The 26,920-nt window shown below is 48.3% G+C and overlaps 1 protein-coding gene across 3 annotated transcripts in view; it reads left to right on the top strand.

The window, feature by feature from the left end:
• The window catches only part of C7H20orf204 (chromosome 7 C20orf204 homolog), a 142,966-nt gene that overhangs the window by 32,433 nt on the left and 83,613 nt on the right, over nt 1–26,920 (top strand). For all 3 annotated transcript variants that reach the window (XM_069243239.1, XM_069243238.1, XM_069243237.1), the window contains exon 2: nt 6,606–6,746. In XM_069243239.1, coding sequence (XP_069099340.1) covers nt 6,606–6,746 — 141 coding nt within the window. The remainder of the gene's footprint in view (nt 1–6,605; nt 6,747–26,920) is intronic.

The following is a 26,920-nucleotide window of genomic DNA, read 5'->3' as shown; positions in this document are numbered from 1 at the left end:
TCGTCAGCTGCGTCCAGCTTTATCAGTCCATCGAAGGCGAGTTTGATCAGCTCGGTTTACAGGAGCTGACAGCATGTGGTTCGGCTGAGCTAACGTGTCGGCGCAGAGTGGCGGGAGGTTTTATGCACATCTAGTGCCCTGCCCAGAGTCTTGCACCGTGCTTTAGATTAAGCCTGTCATTAGCTCCACGTAGTTTCAAGTCCAGGGCTTTCATTTGAGCACCCAGTGCATTCTGGAAGTTGTATTCATAAGTTGCTTCAACTGAACCAATTAGGATGACAGTTAATGACAAAGAATAACAAAGGCCATGTTCAGGGCTGGAACCATGAGATGCTGACACTTGTCAAGTTGTCAATGAGACAGATCACCAGCATCTGCAGGTCTCTTGGAGGTCTCCTGGGCCCTTGTTCTGCAAAGATTGCAGTGACCTATGGAGGACTTCAGATTTGAGATTACACTCCACCTCGGGGCTCATGAAATGGTTTCAAGAGACATTTGTACCTTCACAATCCTCAAGGTGGAAGTACATGCTGGGAACCTGATTTTGGATTTGTTGCATTCTGCAGATTACGTGTTAAAGGAGGCCGGGGTAGACTGGGAGATCATGAACTGACCACTCGCTTGCTATAAATGTAATAAATTAACTTATTTTATATATTGTGTTTCATACCTCACTTATACCACTTCGATGCACTCTTCATTACATGTCACTGTTTCTCAACTTACTGGTTAGCTAAATATAGACCTTCTATTACCAGAAAGCAAATTTAATCTTGGTGGTATTATAACTAGGCCCAGGCAAAATGTAAATTATGCCAATGTAATTTAAGGAATTTCAGGTATGCTTATTAGGTGAAATTCCTGAAACTCTGCCATTATGCCACTTCGCGTAATTACACCATAGTTTCTGGCAAAAGTGTAGCATCAGAACAAAACGAAGAAGAAGAAGGCGAGCGGCTGCTGTTCGTGGCAATTGGCAGACATTCATCCTCACATAAGAAAACTGACGCAAGAATTAAAAATATTACACAAAATGATGGTTTGGAGTTCGCATAATTTTCCCGAAATTTCTCATAATTACGCAAAAGCAAATTACATGAATTTCACACAGCCCCAATTATAACTCATGATGTGCAAAGCCTAGCTGTCAACAGGTAACCTTTAATAACAATAATCAGATCCAGAGGCCCCTGGAAATGTCCTGGAAGATTTCAGTTTGTCTTGCCAAAGACCTCCAATCAACTGCGTAATGCTCCTTGCCCCACTGTTTCCCACAAGAACCACATTGTTTTTTACCTCTTTGAACGTATGTAGCAAAGAGAATGCAGAATTCTCTTTCTCTGCATGCCTTGAGCATTGCACCCCAAGCAGTCACCTAAATTCATCCCTTCTCTCTTGAAGATGCTGGTTTACTTCATACTCCTGCAGGTCATCCTTTCATTGATCAGAGGAGCAGTGGTTCATCTGTGAAAGGTATGTATCATGCCAGACACAAAAGGATGGGACAACTGAATTTGGATGCGAATAATGAATTGGAATCATTTTTATAAAATCAGTCATTAGTAGTGGTGTTGATTTTAACATATACTGTACACCAGTATCAGTAGTGAAACTGATGTTGAGTGATATCTGGGTTCCTGCTTACTCACTCTGTGCACCCTTTCCACCAACCTGTTAGTTGCTTCCTCTCACATAGGCTTGAAGGTTCAATGCAATCGATTCTGTTCCCTGCGGCGCGTTGTTGTAGTGCGGTCTATTGCTGTGTTTGCATTGCACAAGCAGTTTCCCAGCTTTCTGCGTCCTGTAGGATTCCTGACCAATAAAATTGCAGATTTTTCAATTGAATAGGTGGTTACGATGTCCTACAGATGTTTTCTTTTATGTTTGTTGAGGTAAGTGCTGTGTCTTTTGGTCTCGTACTGCAATGACCTTGTTTCTGCCCATGCATTGCACTTGGTTGGGCTCTGCCTTCCATATTTGGTACTTCTTAAACTCGTACATGCTCTTCAATTAAGAGCATCCAGACGCGGCAGCTGCTCCCCAGGGCTAGCACTATAGAGCACCATGTACACTTGGCTCTGTCCTTGCTACCCTGATCTAGGAGCCCTCAGGAGACCATAAACCGGGCCTTGAGAGTCCTACTTCCCTTTTTGCAGATTCCACTTCCTGAACTTCCATAAACCTTGCACTAACAAACAGGAGGCTGTTAAGGGGTGAAGGTTGGGATAACAGAAAATAATGTATTAAAGCAGTATTCAAGTAGCGATGGAAATGAAGCTCTGTCCTATAATTGGTCAGCGACTGCAGAAAAGTAGTTGGAGGTAGTGTAACCAAAGGTGTCAAGGCTCAGACTGAACAATGTCACCTTCCATAAGAACAAGTTATAGGAAGAGTTCCAGAAGCCTTATACTTCTCCAGATCCCAAAATGGTTCCCGCCAATTACCCGACCCACAAGTCCACACAGAGAGAGAGAATAAATGCAAAACTCCTGACATTACAGACAGAAGGAGCAAGAAAGAGAAGCACACCCATAATGACCCCTTCTCCATGTTGATGAACTGCACTTAAATGAGCCAACTGGTGAATGATGTCACAACAGGCCTGAAACCCATGCAGACATCATAAAAGAAGGTTCTGGAATGCCTATTGTTCGTGATTGTTAGCGATGCATAATTTGGTAAACAGAACTATTTTTTGCTGTACATTGGGTTTTCCCTTTCAGTGAGATGATCAAGGACAAAGGAAGCTTCATTCTAGCAAATATAGAAAAATATTTTGGTGTGAACGCAGAGAGACTCTCAAACTAAATCCTGGAATGGCTTCAATGCAAGGGTAGGTGAGATATGATTAGACCCAAAGTCAGTACACGATCAATCAATATAGATGACTGGTGCACCAACACTTCACTGGACTACTCATTGTGGACCAGAGAAAGACCACTTTTCCACTCTATCTGGTCATTAACTAAAATCTGTTAACTCTATAATAGTCTTTTATAATTTTGCTAGTCACAGATTAGGGGCCCTAATTTACAAATGTTGCAATAATTGTGAGAAAAAATGATAATTAGTTGGAGTGGTTGTGAGATATCACCAAGTAATCATTTCACTAATCTGTATCAGGTCTAGTTAGGTTTCTTTAAATAAAACCTCAGGCCAGTCCTTCGTATCTGTGGCACAGAGCAGCCAGACTTAACTCCAAGGAACACAAGTTTAAGGGATTTATCAGTACCAAAAACTGAACAAGTAAGACTCATGACTCAATAGAAATCCCACTCCAATTTATAAAAATAGAATATATTTTATCTTTAATTAGACACCAAAATGAAAAAAAATCAGATGAAGGGAACAGGAATTATGATTTTTGTGAGAGTTTCATAAATCACTGCTTTTCAATCCGAAATGTTTGGAAACGTTTTGAAAAGTTGGTAAATCACTGCGTTTTACTCTTAGTAGTAGTCTGTGAGCCTTGGATCACGAGGATTCAAGACAAAGCCAAAGTTTCAGGCTGAACTCCATGGAAGCTGGGGCTATATGCGGCTGCTGGGTTGGTCTCGGTCCAGATTTTAAATATGCACAAAGAAACAGTTCTGGTTCTGTTTCTTGTCAACATTGAGGTGGGCGGGGTACTCTGCAACTAAAGTCAAGTCTTATGGTCGATGTCAACCAGTCAGCGAAGTCCAGGGGTTTGGTGAAAGCCTTGGTTCTCAACAGTGTTTCAAGACTACCCACGAACGGGCAAGTAGCGGTAGTCTACGGGCCTTGGACTCAGTTAAAAAACTGTTGCTTTTGGTTTTGGCTCACAAGTTGGAGTTCTGTGGTGAGAAAGCATGCACCCTAGCACTAGCTAAGGGTCCAGGACATGTGAAGGACCTCTTGGAGGGTAAGACTAGATCTCTTGGCTACACTAGTGGAGTTCAGGGCAACCTGCTCAGCTGGGCTCCTTGCAGGTTTAGCTTTTGTGTCCCAGAAGCTTAAGAGGTGGCTAGCCAACTAGATGTTAGAGTCCACTCGCTGGTCGCAGAATCTTTGTTTCCTTCCTGAGAGCACTTCACACCTCTCAGCAGGAGTGGAGCAGGCTGTCATGGGTGACAACTGCTGCAGTTAACCAGAAGCGGCTACTAGATGTTTGGGGCAAGAAAGTGGTGACTTTCTGAAGTGACCTTGGTATTAAAAGTTACCTTAACACCGACCCACACTTAGTCGGGTTTAATGTAACAATTAATTTGATACCTTGGAGTACTAAGTTCGGTGGTCCTAAATGGGAGTTAGCACTTAGCGAGTGGGCTAGTGAAACTCAATGCTAGCCAATGAGGCCAGCAGGCTGGGTACAGTGAAAACAAAAATGTTATTGCGTTTTCACTGTCAGGACATGTACATTTTAAAATAAACGTACCTCTCTTTAATAATTAGCACCCTGCCTTGTGGGAAACTAAGGCCTTTCCTATTGGTGACTTATAAACATTAAAAAGAAAGTTTTTTAACTTAGCACATGGGTTTATTTTGCTGTGTCACATTGGCAGTTTAACAGAGGCCCGACTAAGCTGCAATGACAGCCTTAGAGCTATGTTTTGACCTTGTCACTGTGGTGGTGGCACAATAAGTGCTGCAGTTGACTAGTGACATTTAACATTCTCGCATGGGTACACTTTGTATTATATACTAAGGCAGTGTTTTTCAAACTGTGGGTTGCGACATACTGGTCGGCCGTGAGCTGATTTCTTGTGGGTCATGGACGGACAAGCAATAAATGAAGATGCATGTAAATTGTCACATTTGCTGTGCTTCAAAGACAGACGTAAAATGTCAGTCTATGTCTTCTGACAAATTGTTGCTAATTTTTTGATACATAGGAATTGGTGTTTACAAACTCCCCTTGCTTACCAGTCAGAGAAAAAGAAGTGCAGAGAATTATGTGACAAGCTTTCTGAGTACAGGGAGTGTGAATAGAAAGGCCGTAACACGCAACAACATGTAAATACCTGTAAATGAACTATATACATTCAGCAGTTAGGAAAACAAAAATGAAGCACATTTGTTTTGTAATTCTGAAGTGTGGTGTAAACAAAGATTTTAATAGGATCAAAACAAATCAAGACACTGTACTTGGTGAGACACGAATGATAAATATTCACTGAAACCTGATTTCCACAGATTATCTTTTGTGCCACTATACTTTTATCAGTAAAGACTCCATCTCTGTGCAAATTTAATGGCCATCTCAATGAAAAATATGCTGTCTGTAGGTGACAGTGCGCTACCGCATGATGCTTTAGTCACATTAAAAAACGCCCGCCTCATGTCCATTAAAACTAGGCAGCTACCAAAAGTTTATGGTTCTAAAATGTTTGGGAAGCACTGAACTAGAGGAGAACTGCTCATGGTTGAGTTGACTTGCTTTGTGCCTTCAGACACGAGTCATGAGCTGGGCTTACATACCAGCTTACATACTGGTAAAAATATCTAAACTATGATCATGATTATGATATGTTTAATAAATGACCAAAGGAGGTGGTCATGGATGAACTTGGGTGATTGGTCAGAAGGGAAAAAGGGGAAGGACAGGAGACAGGCTGTGGTAGGGTTTTTAGTGGATTGCGATACGAGTGCCCCTCTTAATTCCATGCTTTAGCAGGTAGAATAGCCTATTTTGAATTAGTTGATAGAAGCTGTCCCCCCCACACTCCAGAGTAGCACACTCTTCTATCTGAGAACTTCCATAACAGGCTATAAAAGACAAGGGAGAGAAAGGGCTCACAAGTCTTAAAAGGATGTAAAGAAGCGGAAGTTAAATGAACTTGCCTGGTACAAGAAAGGTTGTACTTTGCTTAGGAGCTATGTTTCGAAATCAGAGCTTTAATTCACTACGAAGCAGCCTAAACTACGTTATCCTAAAGAGGCATCCTATTTTTGAGTAGCAAATTATGGTAGTGTTCCTAACAGATTTGATTTGCAGCCATTTTCAAGGCTCTCTATTTTTTTACCACTTTGCTAGACCTAGTTTAATCTACAACCTCAATCCATGACACTTTGAAAGATATCCCTATATTTGGTATATAATGCATACTTTCAGACTATGGCATCTGTTTATGTTTATTAGCCTGCATACTTGTAGTGCCTAGCCAGAATTGAATTGAGTTTTGTTTACACAATCTACTGTCTGTTTTAGTATTTTTACAGACCACTTTTAGCAACCGTTCAAACTCTGTAAAGGTTCTTCACTTTCTTTGCTGCTGGAGGAAGGGAACAATCTCAATCCAGCAGTTACTGAAAATAAATTATACATTTAAGCTGAAAAGGGTTTGAAGGATCAGAAGGTAATACATTTGGGTCTGGATTTTAGCCTATCGATCATAAACTAGTAACTGTGCAACGTCCCCTAAAATGTGTAAGCAGAGAAAATGGTGATATGTTTCTGGAAGTGGGTGAAATTGTTGTTGGATAGGGAGTCCATTTATCCTATCTCAGGAGAGTCACTACCCATCAAGCAAGGGCAGATTAAAGGTTCCTAGCTAAGGGGTAGTCTCTTAGGCTTTATTAGAGAAGGATGAAGTCCCATGGCCTTTGCACAACATGCTTCAGTGGTTTCTGTTGTCTTCCTCCAGACTCTCCCCAGGGTCTTCTTGAGGGCGATCATGCTTGGGATGCTGGTGGTCTCGATGCTGAGCGAAAAGAAGAAAGGATGCAACATTTCCAGGATCTTGCAGCACTATAAGGAGGTGGTGTATGAGGAACTCCAGTATCTGGTAAGTGGTCAGGGAGGATCCTGTGGTGTGGGCCTGGTGGTAGAAGGGAACAGGCAGGGCCAGTTTATAAAGTTAGACATGAGAATGCAGGTGTGTTAAAAAACAACCCACAGAACAGAAGATTATGGAGAATCCAAACAGGAAAAAGGATATCTAATTGGTTAAAGGGGAACAAGAACTCCTCGTGGCATATATCTTGTGGTTTGAAAGGAGGACTTTAAGGTACTAACTTAATATTAATATTGTAAATAACTTTACTCTATCATAAAGGGTATGATTTAATGTCAAACAAACAGGTAATATTGTTTGTTTTAAGATACAAATCCAGGTATAATGCAATACTTTAGGATTAATATCTGCGTTCAGTGTTCTTCATGTTGGTTTTTAGTGCTTCTTTGATTTATTATTGTTTTTCAAGGCATTATTAAAGGTTAATAGGCCAGGAGATGTTGGGTAAGGCCAAGCTCCCCCTATACCAGATCATCCACCTCCTCTCAACTGAGCCTAATTCCTCCCCTTTCCTGATCCTTTTGTGTGAATAGCAAAGAATGGGGTGTGTCAGCATTCCTTCCTAATTCTGAATGGTCACTGGTCATCATGTGTTCCTCCTTGTCGAAGCCCTCTCCCAAAGAGAGCTTGGAAAGGTTGAGGCCCTGATCCTTCACACCTTCACTTGACATCCTCAATGAGGTTCCAAAGCTTCTGTAAGAACCACTCATGTCTTCCCGGACTCTCTCTAATCACTGTCCGGCTGCAGGCAGGATTCAGATCTGCAGCACTCATGTCTCCACAGTTCTTTTTAAACCCAGCACCACCGGTTTAAGGCGCTGGTCCTGGCTCTTCCCCTCCTCTACCTGGATCGTTCATTCCGTTACGCTTCTTCAGAATTAGTTTCTCCCTGCTACTGTGCCTTCAATTCCAACATTTCTGTATTAATGGGGAGCAGTGGAGACACAACTGCTGTGGATCCCTGATTGCAAAGACTGCTAAGCCTTTCGCGGTGATACATCTCATGCCACTCGAGTATTTGCTACTGAGCTGGTCTGAACTGGTCTCCATCTCAAGCCATGTTCTTCAATCATAGTCTCTGACTCAGATTTTTGTTTAAGCTCCATGATGCTCGTTGATCTGCTCCCTGATCTGATTCCCATTTTCCCTTTCCTGACTCTTCACATACAGCGCACAGAAACTCTAATTAACAAATACAACAAAATTAAATGGATAACCCACAACGAGAAGAAAAGAATACTACAAACCCAAAACAGGTTACATGGAAACTCAAAATAGCAAATAAAAATGTACGTGGTTCAACAAAAAATGTAAATGGGTATGTCACTTGGATAAAGGAGAAAAATTGGATCACTAACAGCAAAATATTGAATTTAAATGGGTAACAAATAAGCAGAAAATGGTATAAATACAAATGAGGAAATATATGATATAGGTTAAAGCAGAGCTTAATTTGTAAATAAAAACATGCCAGTGCCCAAAGCCCTGCTCTTAAACACGTGGCTGCTAAAATTTAATGCACGAACATGGAATACTGAGATAGCGTAATCATGAAGACATCTCGGGCCTCTTTAATCCATTTACTGCCACTCCCTGCCCCTTCACCTCACTCTTGCAGCTTTCTGCTTTCTCCCATTGTGACCCTTTTTCGTTATTCTCGTCCTCCGTCTTTCTCATATGTGTCTTTTCCTCACAGTAAATGCTTGAGGCAGAAAAGTAAGTGCCGGACCCCATAAATAATTGCGGGTGCCCCGTCCCGGAAACAGCAAGCACAAATTAAGCACTGGGTTAAAGAAAAAAATCGAATGAAAATTAATTACAAGAGATTCCATTATAGTAAATGAAATTACAAGGATAACCTACAACAAGCAGCAAAGAATAACACACGGGTAATTCAAAAGCAGAAAAAAAATCACATGGGTAGATATGCTCACAAGATTACTGGTAACTCAAACCAGTAAATAAGACAACATGGCAAACATAAACTAAAACAGCACAATTTAATTTTACATCGGTGACACAAAAAGAAGAAAAATTATAGTACATTGGTATCCCAAAAAAGGAAAAATATTCTCTGGGTGAAAATGATAAAACAATATTGAATGAGTCTCTCAAAAAAGTAAATAAAAGAAAATCTCAATTGGTAACCCACATCATAAAATAACCTGAAACAGCAAACAAAAGACATTCCTTGAATAACAATCAAAATGAACAACAAAAATATTTTATGGGTAACTCAAAACAGGGAGAAAATAAAACATTACCTGGGTAACCGAAAACGTAAAAGTAAACAATACTATATAACTCAAAACAGCAAAAGAAATACATTTTGCTGAGTAGCTCGAAACATAGTTAACGAATCACATGGGTAAAAGAGGAAAAAGAATATCACAGTGGTAAAAGAAAAAAGAAAGTAAAATAATAGCACAAGGATAATCCAATACAGCAAATAGAAGACAATGGGATGTCTGATCCATAACCAGCAAATTAATATGTGATGGCGGAAAAGACAATGGATGGTCTATAAGTAAAGGAGGATGAAAAAATTCATGTAGAGTAGATGGGTCTTATCTTGGGTAAAATTATATGTTTTATATTGGAGAGAGTCTAAGGACCATATTTATACTTTTTTAGCGCCGCATTTGCGTCGCTTTTTGGCGCAACAGCGGCGCAAACTTACAAAATACAGTTGTATTTTGTAAGTTTGCGCCGATTTTGCATCAGAAAGAGGCACAAATGGGGCGCTAAAAAAGTATAAATATGGGTCTAAAAGTCTTGCAAAGTTCAGGAGTTGGTTCATATCCTAGACTCTCCCTAGTTATGACTCTTAAAACCTCTTTTGCATATGCCCCCTTCCTAAAATGCCATCCATCTGATGTCCTAAAACGTGAAGTATTTTTCCCCTCAGTCTTCCCTGCTGAAGTCTCCAAATGGCGACACATCTGTTTGTGGAGATAGACCGGGAGATTTAATGAAGTTTGAAGAAGGATAGGGAAATTCGGTTGTTAATCTTGATATTTACATTTTGCATGGGACGAGAGCCTTGAGGCATGATGATTAAACCAGGAACCCATAGTAATATGTCCTTAGTAATATACCCTCTGGTTTTTCCACGGATGACTCCTTCAACTCTATATCCATGTAGCTATCCTCTCATGACTGATGGTTCCACCAAAAAAGACTATGGGGGTGATTCTAACCCTGGCGGTCGGTGTTAAAGTGGCGGCCAACCCGCCAACAGGCTGGCGGTCCAAAAAATGGAATTCTGACCCTGGCGGGAACCGCCAACACAGCCCGCCAACTTAACACTCCGACCGCCGCGGCGGTACAGACAAACAGCGCGGCGGTCACCGCCAACAGGCAGGCGGCAGACAATGTACCGCCCACACTATCATAACTCACCAATCCGCCACCTTTTCCGGGGCGGGAGCACCGCCGATAAAAACACGGCGGAAACAGACTACGAACGGGAAAACGCTCACCAAAACACACTCCACGAGTACGGAGGACAGCATGGAACCCGAATTAAACATCCTACCTGCTCTCGTCTACCTTCTCATCTACCACGAGTACGAAGTCCGGCGCAGACGACAACGGTGAGTACTGCACCTACGACACACGGGAGGGGGAGGACGAAAGGTTACGGGCACACACATATGCGACCCCCCCCCCCCCCCCCCCAATCATGTACTCACCAATGCAGAGCACCAAGTCACAGTGACACCACCCAAACACCCCTGAAAAATGCTAGGACATAATCATATTTGGAATAAATATTTATGTACCAAAAAGCTCCAGAAAATTAGCGTACAACCATGAAAGATATCCACAACAAAACAAATGACATACACATCAGTGTATAACTGAAGTACCAAGTCCTGCACATCCTACGAATTCAGCATGTCCGTGGGCCAAAGTCTTGAGAAACAAGGGCAAAGCCCACACAGGAGACCTGAGTCCTTTGGAGAGAACACTGCAGGGGCATCAGATGTAAAAACTACAGGCACCTCAGGGGGAAGGGAAGGGGGGGGCACCACAGCCACATGAGTCCACGACGCCAGATCCACGAGGAGCCACCATGCCCACGGGACCATCCTGGGGAGTGCAAAGCCACAGTCTCTCAAGTCTCTGCAGTGGGTGGATTGCCCACTGGACCATCCTGGGGAGTGCAAAGCCACAGTCTCTCAATGTCTCTACAGTGGGTGGGCTGCCCACTGGGCCATCCTGGGGAGTGCAAAGCCACAGTCTCTCAAGTCTCTGCAGTGGGTGGATTGCCCACTGGACCATCCTGGGGAGTGCAAAGCCACAGTCCATCAGGTGGATGACAGTCTCCACTGGTCAAGGAGGAGGCATGGTGGGCACAATGAACCATCAACGGTGCTTGAGACGGCGGTGCCCTGTTCAGCGGTGCTTGAGACGGCGGGGCCCAGCGGAGCGGTGCTTGAGAGGAAGGGCCCAGCGGAGCGGTGCTTGAGAGGAAGGGCCCAGCGGAGCGGTGCTTGAGACGGCGGGGCCCAGCGGAGCGGTGCGGTGCTTGAGAGGAAGGGCCCAGCGGAGCGGTGCTTGAGAGGAAGGGCCCAGCGGAGCGGTGCTTGAGACGGCGGGGCCCAGCGGAGCGGTGCTTGACAGGAAGGGCCCAGCGGAGCGGTGCTTGAGACGGCGGGGCCCAGCGGAGCGGTGCTTGACAGGAAGGGCCCAGCGGAGCGGTGCTTGAAATGAAGGGCCCAGCGGAGCGGTGCTTGAGACGGCGGGGCCCAGCGGAGCGGTGCTTGACAGGAAGGGCCCAGCTGAGCGGTGCTTGAGACGGCGGGGCCCAGCGGAGCGGTGCTTGACAGGAAGGGCCCAGCGGAGCGGTGCTTGAGACGGCGGGGCCCAGCGGAGTGGTGCTTGAGAGGAAGGGCCCAGCGGAGCGGTGCTTGAGACGGCGGGGCCCAGCGGAGCGGTGCTTGACAGGAAGGGCCCAGCGGAGCGGTGCTTGAAATGAAGGGCCCAGCGGAGCGGTGCTTGAGACGGCGGGGCCCAGCGGAGCGGTGCTTGACAGGAAGGGCCCAGCGGAGCGGTGCTTGAGACGGCGGGGCCCAGCGGAGCGGTGCTTGACAGGAAGGGCCCAGCGGAGCGGTGCTTGAAATGAAGGGCCCAGCGGAGCGGTGCTTGAAATGAAGGGCCCAGCGGAGCGGTGCTTGAGACGGCGGGGCCCAGCGGAGCGGTGCTTGACAGGAAGGGCCCAGCGGAGTGGTGCTTGAGACGGCGGGGCCCAGCGGAGCGGTGCTTGACAGGAAGGGCCCAGCGGAGCGGTGCTTGAGACGGCGGGGCCCAGCGGAGCGGTGCTTGACAGGAAGGGCCCAGCGGAGCGGTGCTTGAGACGGCGGGGCCCAGCGGAGCGGTGCTTGACAGGAAGGGCCCAGCGGAGCGGTGCTTGAAATGAAGGGCCCAGCGGAGCGGTGCTTGAGACGGCGGGGCCCAGCGGAGCGGTGCTTGACAGGAAGGGCCCAGCGGAGCGGTGCTTGAAATGAAGGGCCCAGCGGAGCGGTGCTTGAAATGAAGGGCCCAGCGGAGCGGTGCTTGAGACGGCGGGGCCCAGCGGAGCGGTGCTTGACAGGAAGGGCCCAGCGGAGCGGTGCTTGAGACGGCGGGGCCCAGCGGAGCGGTGCTTGACAGGAAGGGCCCAGCGGAGCGGTGCTTGAGACGGCGGGGCCCAGCGGAGCGGTGCTTGACAGGAAGGGCCCAGCGGAGCGGTGCTTGAGACGGCGGGGCCCAGCGGAGCGGTGCTTGACAGGAAGGGCCCAGCGGAGCGGTGCTTGAAATGAAGGGCCCAGCGGAGCGGTGCTTGAGACGGCGGGGCCCTGTTCAGCGGTGCTCTTCTGCACCGCGGGCCCTGTTCAGCGGTGCCTATCTCCATGGCGGGGCCCTGTTCAGCGGTGCTCTTCTGCACCGCGGGCCCTGTTCAGCGGTGCCTATCTCCACGGCGGGGCCCTGTTCAGCGGTGCTCTTCTGCACCGCGGGCCCTGTTCAGCGGTGCCTATCTCCACGGCGGGGCCCTGTTCAGCGGTGCTCTTCTGCACCGCGGGCCCTGTTCAGCGGTGCCTATCTCCACGGCGGGGCCCTGTTCAGCGGTGCTCTTCTGCACCGCGGGCCCTGTTCAGCGGTGCCTATCTCCACGGCGGGGCCCTGTTCAGCGGTGCTCTTCTGCCCCGCGGGCCCTGTTCAGCGGTGCCTATCTCCACGGCGGGGCCCTGTTCAGCGGTGCTCTTCTGCCCCGCGGGCCCTGTTCAGCGGTGCCTATCTCCACGGCGGGGCCCTGTTCAGCGGTGCTCTTCTGCACCGCGGGCCCTGTTCAGCGGTGCCTATCTCCACGGCGGGGCCCTGTTCAGCGGTGCTCTTCTGCACCGCGGGCCCTGTTCAGCGGTGCCTATCTCCACGGCGGGGCCCTGTTCAGCGGTGCTCTTCTGCACCGCGGGCCCTGTTCAGCGGTGCCCATCCAGCAGGTCAAGGGAGCCAGACCTGGCCTGGACTCCCTGTTCAGTCGCCCTCGGACCGTGACGTTTCTGGACCCTTCGGGGACGGACTCCTGGCCTCCTTAGTGTCCTCCTTCCCAGCTGGGATGTGGCAGGTGGGGTCCACCTTCTCCGCGCTCCTGCTGCCCTTCCGCTCCTTTGATGGGGCTCTCGGGCCCTTGCCTCCCCCAGATGGTGTGGGTGGTGAAGTGGCCGCACATTGCTCCTTGGGGGCAGCCCTGTCGGTCCTCGCACGGCGGTCCTTGGTTTTGCGGGTCCTCTTGCCGGGGGGGGGGCTGGACGTGTCCTTGCTGCTGATCGATGTGTCACTGCTGCCAAAGGGTGGGCTCCAGAACCCAGGCACAACAGTGACACCCGAAGCTGGGCTGGTGGTGGCTGCGGTGCTCTTGGGACTCTTTGAAGATGGATGGGGGAGGTCATCGGGGGGAAAGAGGTTAAGGTTAGCCAGGAAAAGTTTTTTAGGGCCAAGGTAAAGGGTAGGAGAAGTGGAGATGGAAGTGGAGGTAGAGGAGGTGGTTGTAGGAGAGTCAGGTGTGCTGTCATTGGGTGAAGGTGCTGGTGCTGTAGGCTGTCGTGAGGTGGATGGCTGTTGGGTGGGTGGCTGCCTGCGTTTGTGTGTCTTGGAAGAGGGGGTGACAGACACAGTGGGAGAGGACACAGGGGACGTGTACATGGCAGTGGGGGTGGTGACTGCACGAGTGTGGACTGTACTGGAGGGTGAGGTGGTGATGGAAGCACTGGCTGATGTTGGGGTGCATGCAGGTGTGAGTGTAGACGTCACAGGGAGGGAGGAGGGAGACGAGGAGGAGGGGGACACAGGGGTGGCAGTGGCTGTTGGCATGTCTGCATCTGGGTGTTGCTCGGGTGAGTGTTTGCGGGATCTGTGGTGCTTGTGTTTGGATGAGCTGCTCTTGGGTGTTGAGGTGTGTGCAGGCTGGTCTGATGGTGTGGATGGGATAGGCTGAGGAACAGGAGACAGAGACAGGCTGGAGGCAGTCAGAAGAGGGAGGCTGGAAACAGGGACAATGGCTGCCGTCAGTGCTGAGGCCAGAGCAGTGAACGCTCGTTGATGGGCAGCCTGACCCGAATGAATGCCCTCCAGGTACGCATTGCTCTGTTGCACCTCCCTTTGCACACCCTGGATGGCATTCAGATGGGTCGTCTGCCCAACAATGAGCGTCCTTACCAGGTCAATGAGCTCCGCACTGAGGGCAGCAGGGGCAACAGGGGCAGGGGCTGAGGTGCCTGGGGCGAAGGAGACGCGCGCCTTCCTGGGCGAAGCGGCACGGAGCGAAGACTGAGGGGCTGCTGGGAGGGCGGGGCTGGTGCGCTGGGTGGTGGCTGTACCTGTAGAGGCGGGGGGCACGGATGTTGCCGCCACCCCTAGGGAGCTCCCATCCGAGGACGTGTCGCTTTCGCTGCTCTCACCAGCGGTCCCCGTCGTGGTGCTCCCCTCGCCCTCCGGATCACTGGTGCCCTCGGTGTCTGTTCCTGGGCCCACCGGGGCCTTGTGTCCTGCAGCTCCCTCGTGCTCCGATGCCATATCTCCTCCGCCTGATGATGCTAATGCACACATGCACAAGAAGATGAAGAGAAAGGGTGGGGGGAGAAAAAAGAAGACCAGGTTGAGTGCATGCAATGTCAACACCGTTGGCGGAGAGGACAGACACAGGAGCCTAATGCACTAAGCCGCGCATTCGGGGTACACTACTCAGTACTACTGACTAGGACAACAGGCCAAGAGACGTCAAACGCGCACATGGGAGATGCTGGACCTTCAATGGCTGTACTTGTCACCCTACAGAGGTGGGGGCCGGGGGCACAGGGCCATGCCTAAGGGAGAGGACTACACTACAGAAAGCGCCCTGGCCTAATGTCACCCACAGCCCTCCTCCCCCACCCAGACGCCTCCACTGCGCAGAAAGATAGGAGAATGTGCTGATACTCACCCCCTTGTGTCTGCTGTGATGTCTTAAAGCGCCCATCCAATTCAGGGTAGGCCACCGCCAGGATCCGGGACATCAGGGGGGTCATGGTGCGACTGGCACCCCTCCTAGGTTGGGAGGCCATCCCCAGCAGTGTTTCTGCGGTCTTCCTTGTTCCGCGGCGGATGTCCTCCCACCTCTTGCGGCAGTGGGTGCCCCGTCTGTTGTGGACCCCCAAGGTCCGGACTTCCTTGGCGATGGCACGCCAAATCTCGATCTTCTGATGGGCGCTGACCTATTAGACATGTACAGGGTGGAAAGGAGGAAATCATCAATGGCCTGCATGTTAGATGTAATTGGCCCCCCCCCACCCACTTTGCCATATGGCACATGCTCTCATCTGTCGGGCGTTGCACTCCTCATTCGCCCCCCACCCCACCAACTTACATCCACCCCAATCCACACAGGCATAGCCCATTCCATTAGCACCCGGGGTACTCACTTGTTGGTCTGGAGGACCGTAGAGTAGCGCATACTGGGGGAGGACCCCATCCATGAGCTTGTCCAATTCTTCAGACGTGAAGGCAGGGGCCCTTTCCCCAGTCACAACAGCCATTGTATCTTCCAGACCGAGGTCACAGCAGCACTTGCAGTATAGGTCCTCTCCTGTGGATGATCAGGTCTCGAGTGATTAAGCAGATAGAAAATGGCGGTCACGTCCGTGGCGGTGCGTACCGCGGCGGTGCGTACCGCGACCGCCGGCGCACTTCGTTATTGGCTCCTGAAACCCATAGGCTTCAATGTTAACCAATGCGGCTTTGCGCCGCGGTCTTCGACCGCCTACCGCCACGGTGTGCCCCGCCAGCGCAGTGACCTCACATCCCATTGTCCCACTTCACAGGTCAGGCAGCCGCCATTTCAAGGGCCCACATGGCTTAATTTTGACTGCGACACACAGGCCTAGGCCTTGCATTGCCACACATACACGCCTTTCAACCCATTGCCATTCTTTAACTGTGCAAGCTGTCTGTCCGTACCTGTGGTTTGGCTGACTCTGTGCTCCATGTTGTCCTTCCTAGGCACCGTCCGCTGGGACTTGGGATGAGAAGGAGGAATCCTCGCGTGTACCGACCGCTGGTGGACCTGTCGACAATGGAAGAACGCCATATAATCCTTCGATACCGACTTGACCGTGCCACTATCCATGAACTGTGTGCCCAGCTGGAGCCAGCCCTGATGTCCCCCATCCGCAAACCCACAGGGATTCCCCCTCTGGTGCAGGTTTTGTCAGTCCTCCATTTTTTGGCCAGTGGGTCATTCCAGACCACAGTGGCCATGTCATCTGGAATGTCTCAGCCTATGTTTTCAAAGATTTTGAGCAGAGTGTTGTCTGCCCTGATGAAACTCATGCGGAGCTACATCATTTTCCCCGAGGAGGGTGACTTGCCCACAGTGAAGGGTGATTTCTATGCCCTTGGACATATCCCCAACATCATTGGTGCCATTGATGGGACCCATGTGGCTTTGGTACCCCCAAAAGACGATGAGCAGGTGTACCGAAACAGAAAGAATTATCATTCGATGAATGTCCAGGTGGTCTGTTTGGCTGACCAGTACATCTCCCATGTAAATGCCAAGTTCCCAGGGTCAGTGCATGACGCGTATGTGATGCGAAATAGCAGCATCCCCTATGTGATGGAGCAGCTACAGAGACAACGTGTGTGGCTAATAGGTGACTCTGGTTACCCCAACCTGCCGTGGCTACTGACCCCAGTAAGGAATCCCCGGACAAGGGCAGAGGAACGGTACAATGAGGCCCATGGGCGTACAAGGAGGGTGATTGAGCGAACCTTTGGCCTCCTGAAGGCCAGGTTTAGGTGCCTGCATATGACTGGTGGATCCCTAATGTACTCACCAAAGAAGGTGTGCCATATCATCGTGGCGTGCTGTATGCTTCACAACCTGGCTTTGCGACGCCAGGTGCCTTTCCTGCAGGAGGATGGTCCAGATGGTGGTGTTGTAGAAGCCGTGGAGCCTGTGGAGAGTGAAGAGGAGGAAGACTCTGAGGACGACACAGATAATAGGGACAGAGTGATACAACAGTATTTCCAGTAACACCCAGGTAAGAATCACCCACGCCATTTCACAATTGCTTCTAGCCTCCTGCATCTGTACTTTCTGTAGTTCCCCACAGATGTTTTTTATTAATTTATGCCTTTCCCTTCCCTTCTCAGTGCTGTCTGACTCAGTACCTGACTTCTGCTTGGTTCGCCCATGAAATACAGCGTATTGACATTGGTATGTTGTCATGACTAATTGACAGAACAGAAATTGAACAGTAATATGTTATCCCTTTGTTAATAATACAGCATGACTCAAAACAGGTTTGTGTGCAAAATGTGATTTATTTACAGTGCTAGATACCGGTACATGTGATTCTAAGGGTGATGGGTGGGGGTGGAGGAATATCCATGGCAGAGTCCAGTTCTCAGTCTCACAGGTGCATTGTTCTTTTGCCTGTGGAAGGATGGAGCATAGGCAGTTCATGGTTGGACAGGGTGGCAATGTGGGACAGTGGGAAGACTTGAGGGGGTATGTCCTGCTGGCGGGGGTCTTGACATCCTACTCTGTCTTTTTCTTTGGTCTCAGGCTCCTCTTACGGGGTGGTTGTTCTTCAGCAGGAGGTGGGGTTCTGGGGGGCTGTCGAGGTGTTGGGACCTCCTGTCCACTAGCGCCGGCGGAGGTGGTAGGCTGTTCCTGGTCCGGCCTAGTGACAGGGGCCCTGTGTGGTGCACCATGGTCCCGCAACGCGTCCTCTATCCTGTGGAGGGCCAGGACGATGGTCCCCATTGCGGTCCCGATGATTCTCAGCTCCTCCCTGAACCCCATGTAGCGTTCCTCCTGCTGTGCCTGGATCTCAGTGAACCTGGCCAGTACCGTCGCCATCGTTTCTTGGGAGTGGTGGTAGGCCCCCATGAGGGTGGTGAGGGCCTCTTGGAGAGTGGGTTCCCTGGGCCTCTCCTCCCCCCCCTGTCGCACAGCAGCCCTCCGAGCTGCCCGGTTTCCCCCGGCCTCTGTCCCCTGGCCGGTGTGCCCGCTCCCACTGCCCCCAGGTCCCTGTTGTTGTTGGGGTGTCGGGTTAGCCTGGGTGCCCTGTAGTGGCAGACACACCGCTGATTGAGCTGTCCTAGAGACAGAGGCATGGGCCCGCTGGGTGGGAGCTGTGCTGGTGTCGGCAGAGGGGGTCGGGTCTGGTGTGGCCTGTGTCTGGGTGAGGGGAACCGACTGCCCAGAGGTCCCCGATGGTCCGGGCTGGTCATCAGGTTCACTGTCGACAGAGCTGCTATCCTCAGTGTGGGCCTGTTCCGGTGGTGGGATGGACACTTCTGGACCCTCCTGCCTGGTGTTTTGTCGTTCGGGTCCTACATGGGGTAAGAGAGTTTGGTTATTGTTTCTGTGTGTGCAATAGCATGCGTGTTGTGGGTGCCCTTGTCCCCCAGTGCAGGCATTCCCTGGAGGGAGGTGTTGTGAGGGTATTTAGTGGGGGGGAGGGGTTAGTGCAGTGGTCATGCTTAGGTGATGGGTGCCCATGGTTTGTGTTGGCATGCAGGAGTTGGTGTTGGGATGGGTGGGTTGTGCTGGTGAGACATTGTCAGGAAGGATGTGTGCTGGGGGTTGGGGGTGAGGGTGGGGGTGTGGGTTGGCATGCTGGTGGGGTGTGGGGGATATAGTAGTTGAGATGGGACTTACCAGAGTCCATTCCTCCGGCTACTCCTGCGAGGCCCTGAGGATGCAGGATGGTCAAGACCTCTGGCTCCCACAATGTAAATTCGGGAGGGGTGGGTGGGGGTCCGCCGCCAGTCTTCTGGACCGCGATGTTGTGCCTGGAGACCATCGACCGGACCTTCCCCCGTAGGTCGTTCCATCTTTTGCGGATGTCCTCCCTATTCCTGGGATGCTGTCCCACCGCGTTGACCCTGTCCACGATCCGCTGCCATAGCTCCGCCTTCCTGGCTATACTGGTGTGCTGCACCTGCGAGCCGAAGAGCTGGGGTTCCACTCTTAGGATTTCCTCCACCATGACCCGGAGTTCTTGGTCCGAAAATCGTGGATGCCTTTGGGGTGCCATGGGGTGGTGTGGGTGAGGTGTGGGGTGGTGTATGTGATGAGGCGTGTGTTGGTGAGTGGTGCTTTGTGCTACTATGTGGTGTGTGTGATGGTGTAGTGTGCCTCAGTGTGTCTTGCTTTGGATTGTCTGCTGTGTCTCTCTCTCCTTCTCTCAGTAATTGGGGTCGCAGGGGTTTGTGGGTGATGTGGGTGTGTGTTTTATAGTTGGTTGATTGTGTGGGAGTGGTGTGTGTATGTGTATCAGGTGTGTGTTTTTCAAATTGTCCAATGTGGCTGTGTTTTGGTGATGTGTGTGTATTCTGACCGCGGCGGTGTGTAGCGCCAATGGAATACCGCGTTTGAATGACCGCCGTGTGGATTCGTGGGTCGTAATGGCATGGGCGTATTTCTGTTGGCGTGACGGTGGAGGTTTGGTCATCTCCAGTTTATCGCTGCCCGCCGATGTGGCGGGCTGCAGTGGAGGACGGATTTTTGGAGGTTTGGCCGTTGTGGGTCAGAATGACCGTGGCGGTTGACCGCGGCGGTGTTATGGCGGTCTTCTGACCGGCGGTAAGGGCATTTTACCGCCGAGGTCAGAATCACCCCCTATGTGGTATGGAAGTTTTCTCCAGTGTCAAAGTTCACCTTATGCATCTCTGGATCCCAGTTTATGACTCACCCCAAACCCTATCTGGGGAGTGCAGGATTCATATATATTCATGTTGGATCATTTTGCACATAAACTCACTAATGGAGACACACATTCCCGTTTTATTTCAGAAGCAATTGACATACAGTCTGAGAATTTTTGAAGTTTCCTGAAAACAAGACAGAGCTTGGAGAACGTGTCTTAAATGGCAAGCTAGGAATCATTGGCCGGTCTCGAAATCTATTTAGCTCCCTTTGGATCTGCCACCCTTCTTTTAAACTCCCTAAAGGGCGTGGCTTCCCTTAAAGCATTTTATAAGGGGGAAGAGTCCATCACCATAGCTTGCATGTTACCTGTGTATAGAACATAAAATGCCCTCTGGATGCCCATCACTCCGCTACCCTTTTCTGAGGTGCAGGTCTAACAGCGCAGACATGATGTATTGGGGGTATGGCACTCACAAAGCTTGGGCAAAATTGAATGACTGGCAGCTGCAAAAACCTATGATTCAATGCACAAAAGGTACATCACAAGCCGCAAATGTCTTTGTGACTTAAAATGTATACATTGTAACTCCTTTCCATTCGGAAGTAGAGGAGCAGGGGAAGGGAGCGTGCCCTCCTCACAAATCAAAAGAAAATGAATTAGTGATTTCCAATTGCAGTCAAAACCCATTGATGACATACAAATTCTGTCTGTGAGGGGCACATTCATCTTTGTGAATATGGCATTAGTACATCCGTAACTGAGCAAAAATATTTCCAGGCCACAAACCAGTCAGCAAAAAGAACAATAGTTTTGTGACTAGAATATGCTATTTCAGGTGTATGTGTTTGTAAATACTTCTAAAACCATTGTGTAGAGGGGATCCCAAGGGTTGCCACAGCGAATTATATTTCTAGACAGGAAAGAGGGTAGGGAGGGCATAGTTTATTTCATCACATCGTTATAGGGAGCAAAATGGAAGTGGCTAGTGGTGGAGACAGGCTCTATTTTAACTAAACCTTGCTAAAAAGATCTTCGAAATTATCAGAAGTTAATGTGCACTTACCAAATCTTCGAATCCAATTTGGTGAATGCCTTTTATTTCGAAATTCTATTCATCAAGTTGTTTTTCTACAAGCATCACACGGCTCCTCCTCTGCCCTGTAACAATTGTCTTCCTTGTTTCACTTTATCTTGGTTTCCTTTTTCTGGGGAGAAGAATCGCCCTACTACTCCCACTTTTTAAAAACTGTCTCTGCGTCCCTCAACTTATTTTATGTCCAGCGTAAGTGTGTTATCTACAAAACCTATTGTTTACAATACACATAGAGATTGGGGATTGGGCTTTGGGCTTCGAGACCCATCCAGCCATGAGCTTCTCTGAGTCAGATGTCTTCTGAGTCTGTCTGAGACATTGTTATTCACATCCTAAATCAGGCCCTTGTAGGCTACATCTCTCATCTAAAGCTACTCACTGTTGGTGCGTCATTCTGCCTCCTACGAAGTGGATCCAAAGAATACATGTGAGGATATTTTACATCTTAGAAGTACACTCACTCATTCCACGTTTTGTCATATTTTGATTATCTCACATATCATACATACATTATATAGCTAAATCAGTCCCTTTTTGTTTTTTTCTCATTGCAAGGCACATTGGTTAATTAATGTATTGCTGGAAGTCGAAGGTCAGGTACTGTAAAGATTACCATTAGAGGAACAACCCTTTGGCATATTTAACAACCTCACAGAGCCGCCAGGCTACTGATAGGGTTTAGTGCACTCAGCAGCTCTCCTCACCCAGCTACAAGTTCGCTGTGAAATACAAGTTCAGCTCACCCTGCAGCACTGACTAAGCCAGTAGCTTTGACTTAAAACTGAAAATGTCAGACCTACCTGCCTTGCCAATGCTTGTGTTATTTGTCATTTTCCAGCATTGGTATGTGGGCAAGGGTCCCAAAACTATCCAGCCCTAATGCACATCTGTGTTTTTCTTAATTTTCCATTTGCCTTTTACCTTTCTCTCGTGTTTTTTTTAATTTAAGGAGTACCCCTTGTCCCTACCTGGCCTTTTTTTGTTTTATCTTCGTGAATCCTTATCAAGCCACCCTTTTACAGTGCTCCAAACTCGTTTTCCTTTTTGATTTCCAAGGATCTTATTTTTTAGGTCTTGCTTGGGACCGCGGAGGCTCTTTCACTTGAGAGTGATTTTACTTACTAAAAGGAGCTTGGAGACTGCCCTTTATCTACCATTCGTTGGCTTCACTGTTGCTCTTATTTGCTGCCTCCTAATTGGCCAATGTGTGCTGGTTTCACTCTCCCTTTTTTGTCTGGAGCATGAGGCAAGAATTAGTTGCTTCATTTTCATTAATGTCCTTCCACGGCTTGCGCTGTGATAGAGGTGCTGTTTTCTTCTACTGTGGTCACTGGCCATGTTGCTTTCCTGTCTCCCATCCTTCAGTTCTTTGTTTGGCTTCTTCAATTACCCCCCCAGTTGTCCGTGTTGCTTCTTCCCTCCCAATTCCCACCCTCACATTGTCCCGGTTGCTTCTTCCCTACAACCCTTTGTTTATTCTGATTCTTTACTGCAATCTCCCACTATCCCACTGCCAGTGTTGCTCGTTCCTTTCCCCCCTTCTTGTTGTCTGTGTTGCCTCACCCCTCACACACCATACAAAAATAAGGTGCTATGATGCAGACAGCATTGGCCGCGTCATAGCTCTTTTTTCACTCTCCCATTGTCCCTGTTGATTCTTAACTCCCACCCTCCCTTTGTGTATGTTGCTTGTTCCCTCCCATTATCCAGGTGTGTTCCCTACCACCCATTATAAGGAAAAGAAGTGATATGACGTGCCAGAGCTGGCCATATCATAGAGGTCTTTTGCTAACTTTTATCCATGTTGAACTGGCACACTGCTGTACAACACGGCTAATAATTATGGTAAAAAACAATAGTTCTTACATAGAAGAGATCTATTATTTTTGCCAGTGCTTGTTATATAGTTTATGTCTGCACAATCATCTGAAACAATCTTTTTTATTTAGGAATGGTTGTTAGTCAGTGGGCAGTTTAACCTCTGCTGCTAGGTCTTTCTCCCCGCAGTGCTGAGCCCTTTTTTGGCTATTAGGGATAGTTCACTCTTAGGGCTCCAAATTCCAAGGGATCCTAAAGGTATTTGGGCCCATATTTATACTTTTTGACGCTAAACTGCGCTAACGCAGTTTAGCGTCAAAAAGTTTTGCGCCGGCTAACGCCATTCTGAAGCGCCATGCGGGCGCCGTATTTATTGAATGGCGTTAGCCGGCGCAAGCAGACCGGCGCTGCCTGGTGTGCGCGAGAAAAACCACGTACACCAGGCAGCGCCGGCGTAGGGGGAAAATGGCGCATGGGCGTCTTAAAATGGGGCAAGTCAGGTTACGTCGAAAAAATCGTCGTAACCCGACTTGCGCCATTTATTTTCGACGCCCATCCCCCATCAACATGACTCCTATCATTGTAAAGATAGGAGTCATGCCCCCTTGCCCAATGGCCATGCCCAGGGGACTTCTGTCCCCTGGGCATGGTCATTGGGCATAGTGGCATGTAGGGGGGCACAAATCAGGCCCCCCTATGCCAAAAAAAATTATTAAAAAAAAATAACAAAATACTTACCTTTTCTTCCCTGGGATGGGTCCCTCCAGCCTTGGGTGTCCTCCTGGGGTGGGCAAGGGTGGCAGGGGGGGTCCCTGGGGGCAGGGGAGGGCACTCTGGGCTCATTTTGAGCCCACTTGTCCCTTAACGCCATGCCTGACCCAGGCGTTAAAAAGCGGCGCAAATGCGCCGTTTTTAGCCACGCCCACTCCCGGGCGTCTCTTTTGCCCGGGAGTATAAATACCACGTAAAGGCCTGGGAGTCATTTTTTAGACGGGAACGCCTCCCTTGCATATCATTAACGCAAGGAAGGGGTTCACGCTAAAAAATGACGCACATTCCGGGAACTTTGGCGCTATTCGCCTCTAACGCCATAGTATAAATATGGCGTTAGTTGGCGTTAGTTTAGCGTCGAATTTGCGTCGAAAAAAACGACGCAAATTCGGCGCAAACGGAGTATAAATACGGCCCTTAGGGTTTGTTGACTCGCAAGTAGGGGACCGGGAAATTAGGCAAAATATAGCAAACTTTTGAGTTTTTAAAAAAAACAAATAGGGAAAAGTGCCCCAGATATAAGTGTCTATTTGTTTCTCTAAAAATGACATCCACAAATGGTTTACTGTACTGAAATCACCATGTTCTCAGCGTTAAAGAACATGCAGAGGTGAATCAAAAAACTAATTTTGTACAACAGTTTTGGCATTTTTCTAAGACGTAGCCTAGTTTCCAGATTTTATGTGCCCTCAACCTACTAGTTTGTGGTGGAAACCAGTGTGAAACCCATAGGTGATGCAGAAAATCTATACATTTCTAGAAAGTAGATAAAATCCCAAATTCAGCAAGGGGTCTTATGTGTAGATCCTTCAGGTTTCCTCAAGGAAAGTAACTGTTGAAATAAAGAAATATTGAAAATGAGAAGTAAAACAACTGACATTTGTGACAACAATTTCATATTGTAACTGCTTGTCACCGTGGCCAGCTGACAAAAACTATATATCATTACGTACGCTAGACCCTTCTTGCTGCAGGAATATATAGGGTTTGTAGGTTCTCCAAGAACCCAAGGTACCCAGAGCAAATAACTGAACTGCACCCTACAATGGTTTTTCATTGAGTATCAAGAAAACATATGTATTTCTGAAATTGCATCAAACATAGAGTTTAGGAGCAGTGACTATTTATACATTTCTGAATTTGTGGGTACACGTACTAGTGTATGATTTGGAGGGTATTTTTTAAAATATTATTTTTCTTATACACTGGCTTACATTTCAAAGGCACAAATGCAGCAAAATCCAATTGGTAATAACAAGTGTTCAACCATTCGATGTTCCCAGAAGTCTCTTGATAAAATGGTATCACACTTTTGTGGGTAGACCCTTGTGCCCGCAACAAGAAATTGCCCAAAACGCAACATGGAAGCTTTGTATTTTTCCACCAAAAACTGACCTTCTTGTCCCAGTGTGGGTAGCTCTAGATTTTGGACCCTATCTCAGCTGGCACCTAGGCAAACCTAGCCAACCAATACATTTTTGAAAACTAGACACCTGGGGGTATCCAGGGTGGGCTGACTTGCTTGTCTCTCATCATGTTTTTTTTACCCAGAATCCCTTGCAAACCTCAAACTTTGACTACAATAACACATTTTCCTCACATTTCTGTGAAGGAAAGTTCTAGAATCTGCCGGGAGGCAGAAACTTCCTTCCACCCAGCATTCTCCCACATTTCCTGATAAAAATGATACCACACTTGTGTGGTTAGACCTAGTGCCTGTGACAGGAAGCAGCCCACAACGTAACATGGACTCAGACCATTTTTCCACCGAAAACTGCCACTCTTTTTCCAATGTGGGCAGCTCTAGATTTTCAGACCCTGGCTCAACTGGCACCTACGGAAACCTAGCCCAGCTGTACAATTCTGACAACTAGTCACCTAGGGGTATCTGGAGTGGACTGACTTGCATGGCTTTCACCACGTTTTGTTACCCAGAAACCTCAAACTTTGACTAAATAAACACATTTTCATCACATTTCCATGATGGTAAGTTATAGAATCTGAGGCGACAAACAAACTTCCTTCCACCCGGCACTCCCCCAAGTCTCTCGATAAAAATGGTACCTCACTTGTTTGGCTTGGCCTAGTGCCTGCCCCAGAACAAATCAAGCCAAGGTCAGTGAGGATCTCTTTGCGAGGACTCTAATTGATGTTAGTTTGATCAGTTCCTGTCATGGGCACTACACCCAGCCACACAAGTGGGGCAGCATTTTTATTGGGGCAAGTGGGGAAACACTGGGTGGTGGGAATATTGTGGTTTCCTTCTGAATGTGGAAAAATATGGCACAGAAATGCAAGGAAAATGTGTGTTTTAGTCACATTTTGAGGTTTGCAGGACACTGCGGGTAAGAAAACTTGTAGGTATCCACAAGAGGCACACCACCCTATACTCCCTTCGGTGTCTAGTTTACAAAAATATCTAGAGTTTGTAGATTTTCCCTAGCGACAATGTACACCCTGGCAGAGAAAAACAGAAAAGCCAAATATTATTACACAACCATCTATTCCTCAGGTACACACAAATATTGATTGGATTTGGCACGAAGGCGAGTGAAAGGTTCAAAATGTTAATTTAACTAGCAAGAGATTACACAAAAATGAAACACACTGTTAATAATTGAAAGGTCAAAAAACTGAACCAATGAATCACAGATTGTGAGCTGTAAAGGGATGTCAAGGCACCAACTGCTTTCCAGGCCACTCACATACATTTCATGCGTGACACACACAAGACTATTCACATCACCAGCCACAGGCCTAGCACAATATAACATTCACATCAACAGAGCCATTTAAGGGCCTAGCACTTTTATACATCCACATGACAGACACAGCAATCACACCGGCTGGCGGCTGATGGAGTGTGTGTATTGGCTTTTGCAGGGCTCAAAAAATCTACTTGTAACTCGCTATGGCGAGTCATTTTTTTATCAGGTCAAGTTATTTTTATGACCTAATCACCTCTTCCTGCTAGTTGACAAAGATCTGATGTTCTGCTCAGTCAGAAAGTGAAAAAGAGGCCTTTAAATCATGTTTTTGTTGCATTTGCTCTGTGTTCAGAGTCATAGGTCAAAAGTCACTTTGTCTTTTTCCATTCTGACTGCAGAGTTCCAGGATTGTCTAAGGTGACCTGTCTGACCTGCTGTAAAAACTGTGAAATGAAAGGCTAGGTGGGTTTTTCCTAACACATAACATTTAAATAACTAAGTCAACTGTGCATTCATTTCAAAATACATGTCAGTAGCTATGAAAGACCATTTTTTTGTTCTTCACTGTGATGAAAACATATTTTAACAGGA

This window comes from Pleurodeles waltl, chromosome 7, assembly GCF_031143425.1.
Source record: "Pleurodeles waltl isolate 20211129_DDA chromosome 7, aPleWal1.hap1.20221129, whole genome shotgun sequence".
NCBI classification, from domain to species: domain Eukaryota; kingdom Metazoa; phylum Chordata; class Amphibia; order Caudata; family Salamandridae; genus Pleurodeles; species Pleurodeles waltl.
The sequence above is the reverse complement of the archived record's forward strand: the minus strand, read 5'-3'. Positions and strand labels throughout refer to the sequence as shown.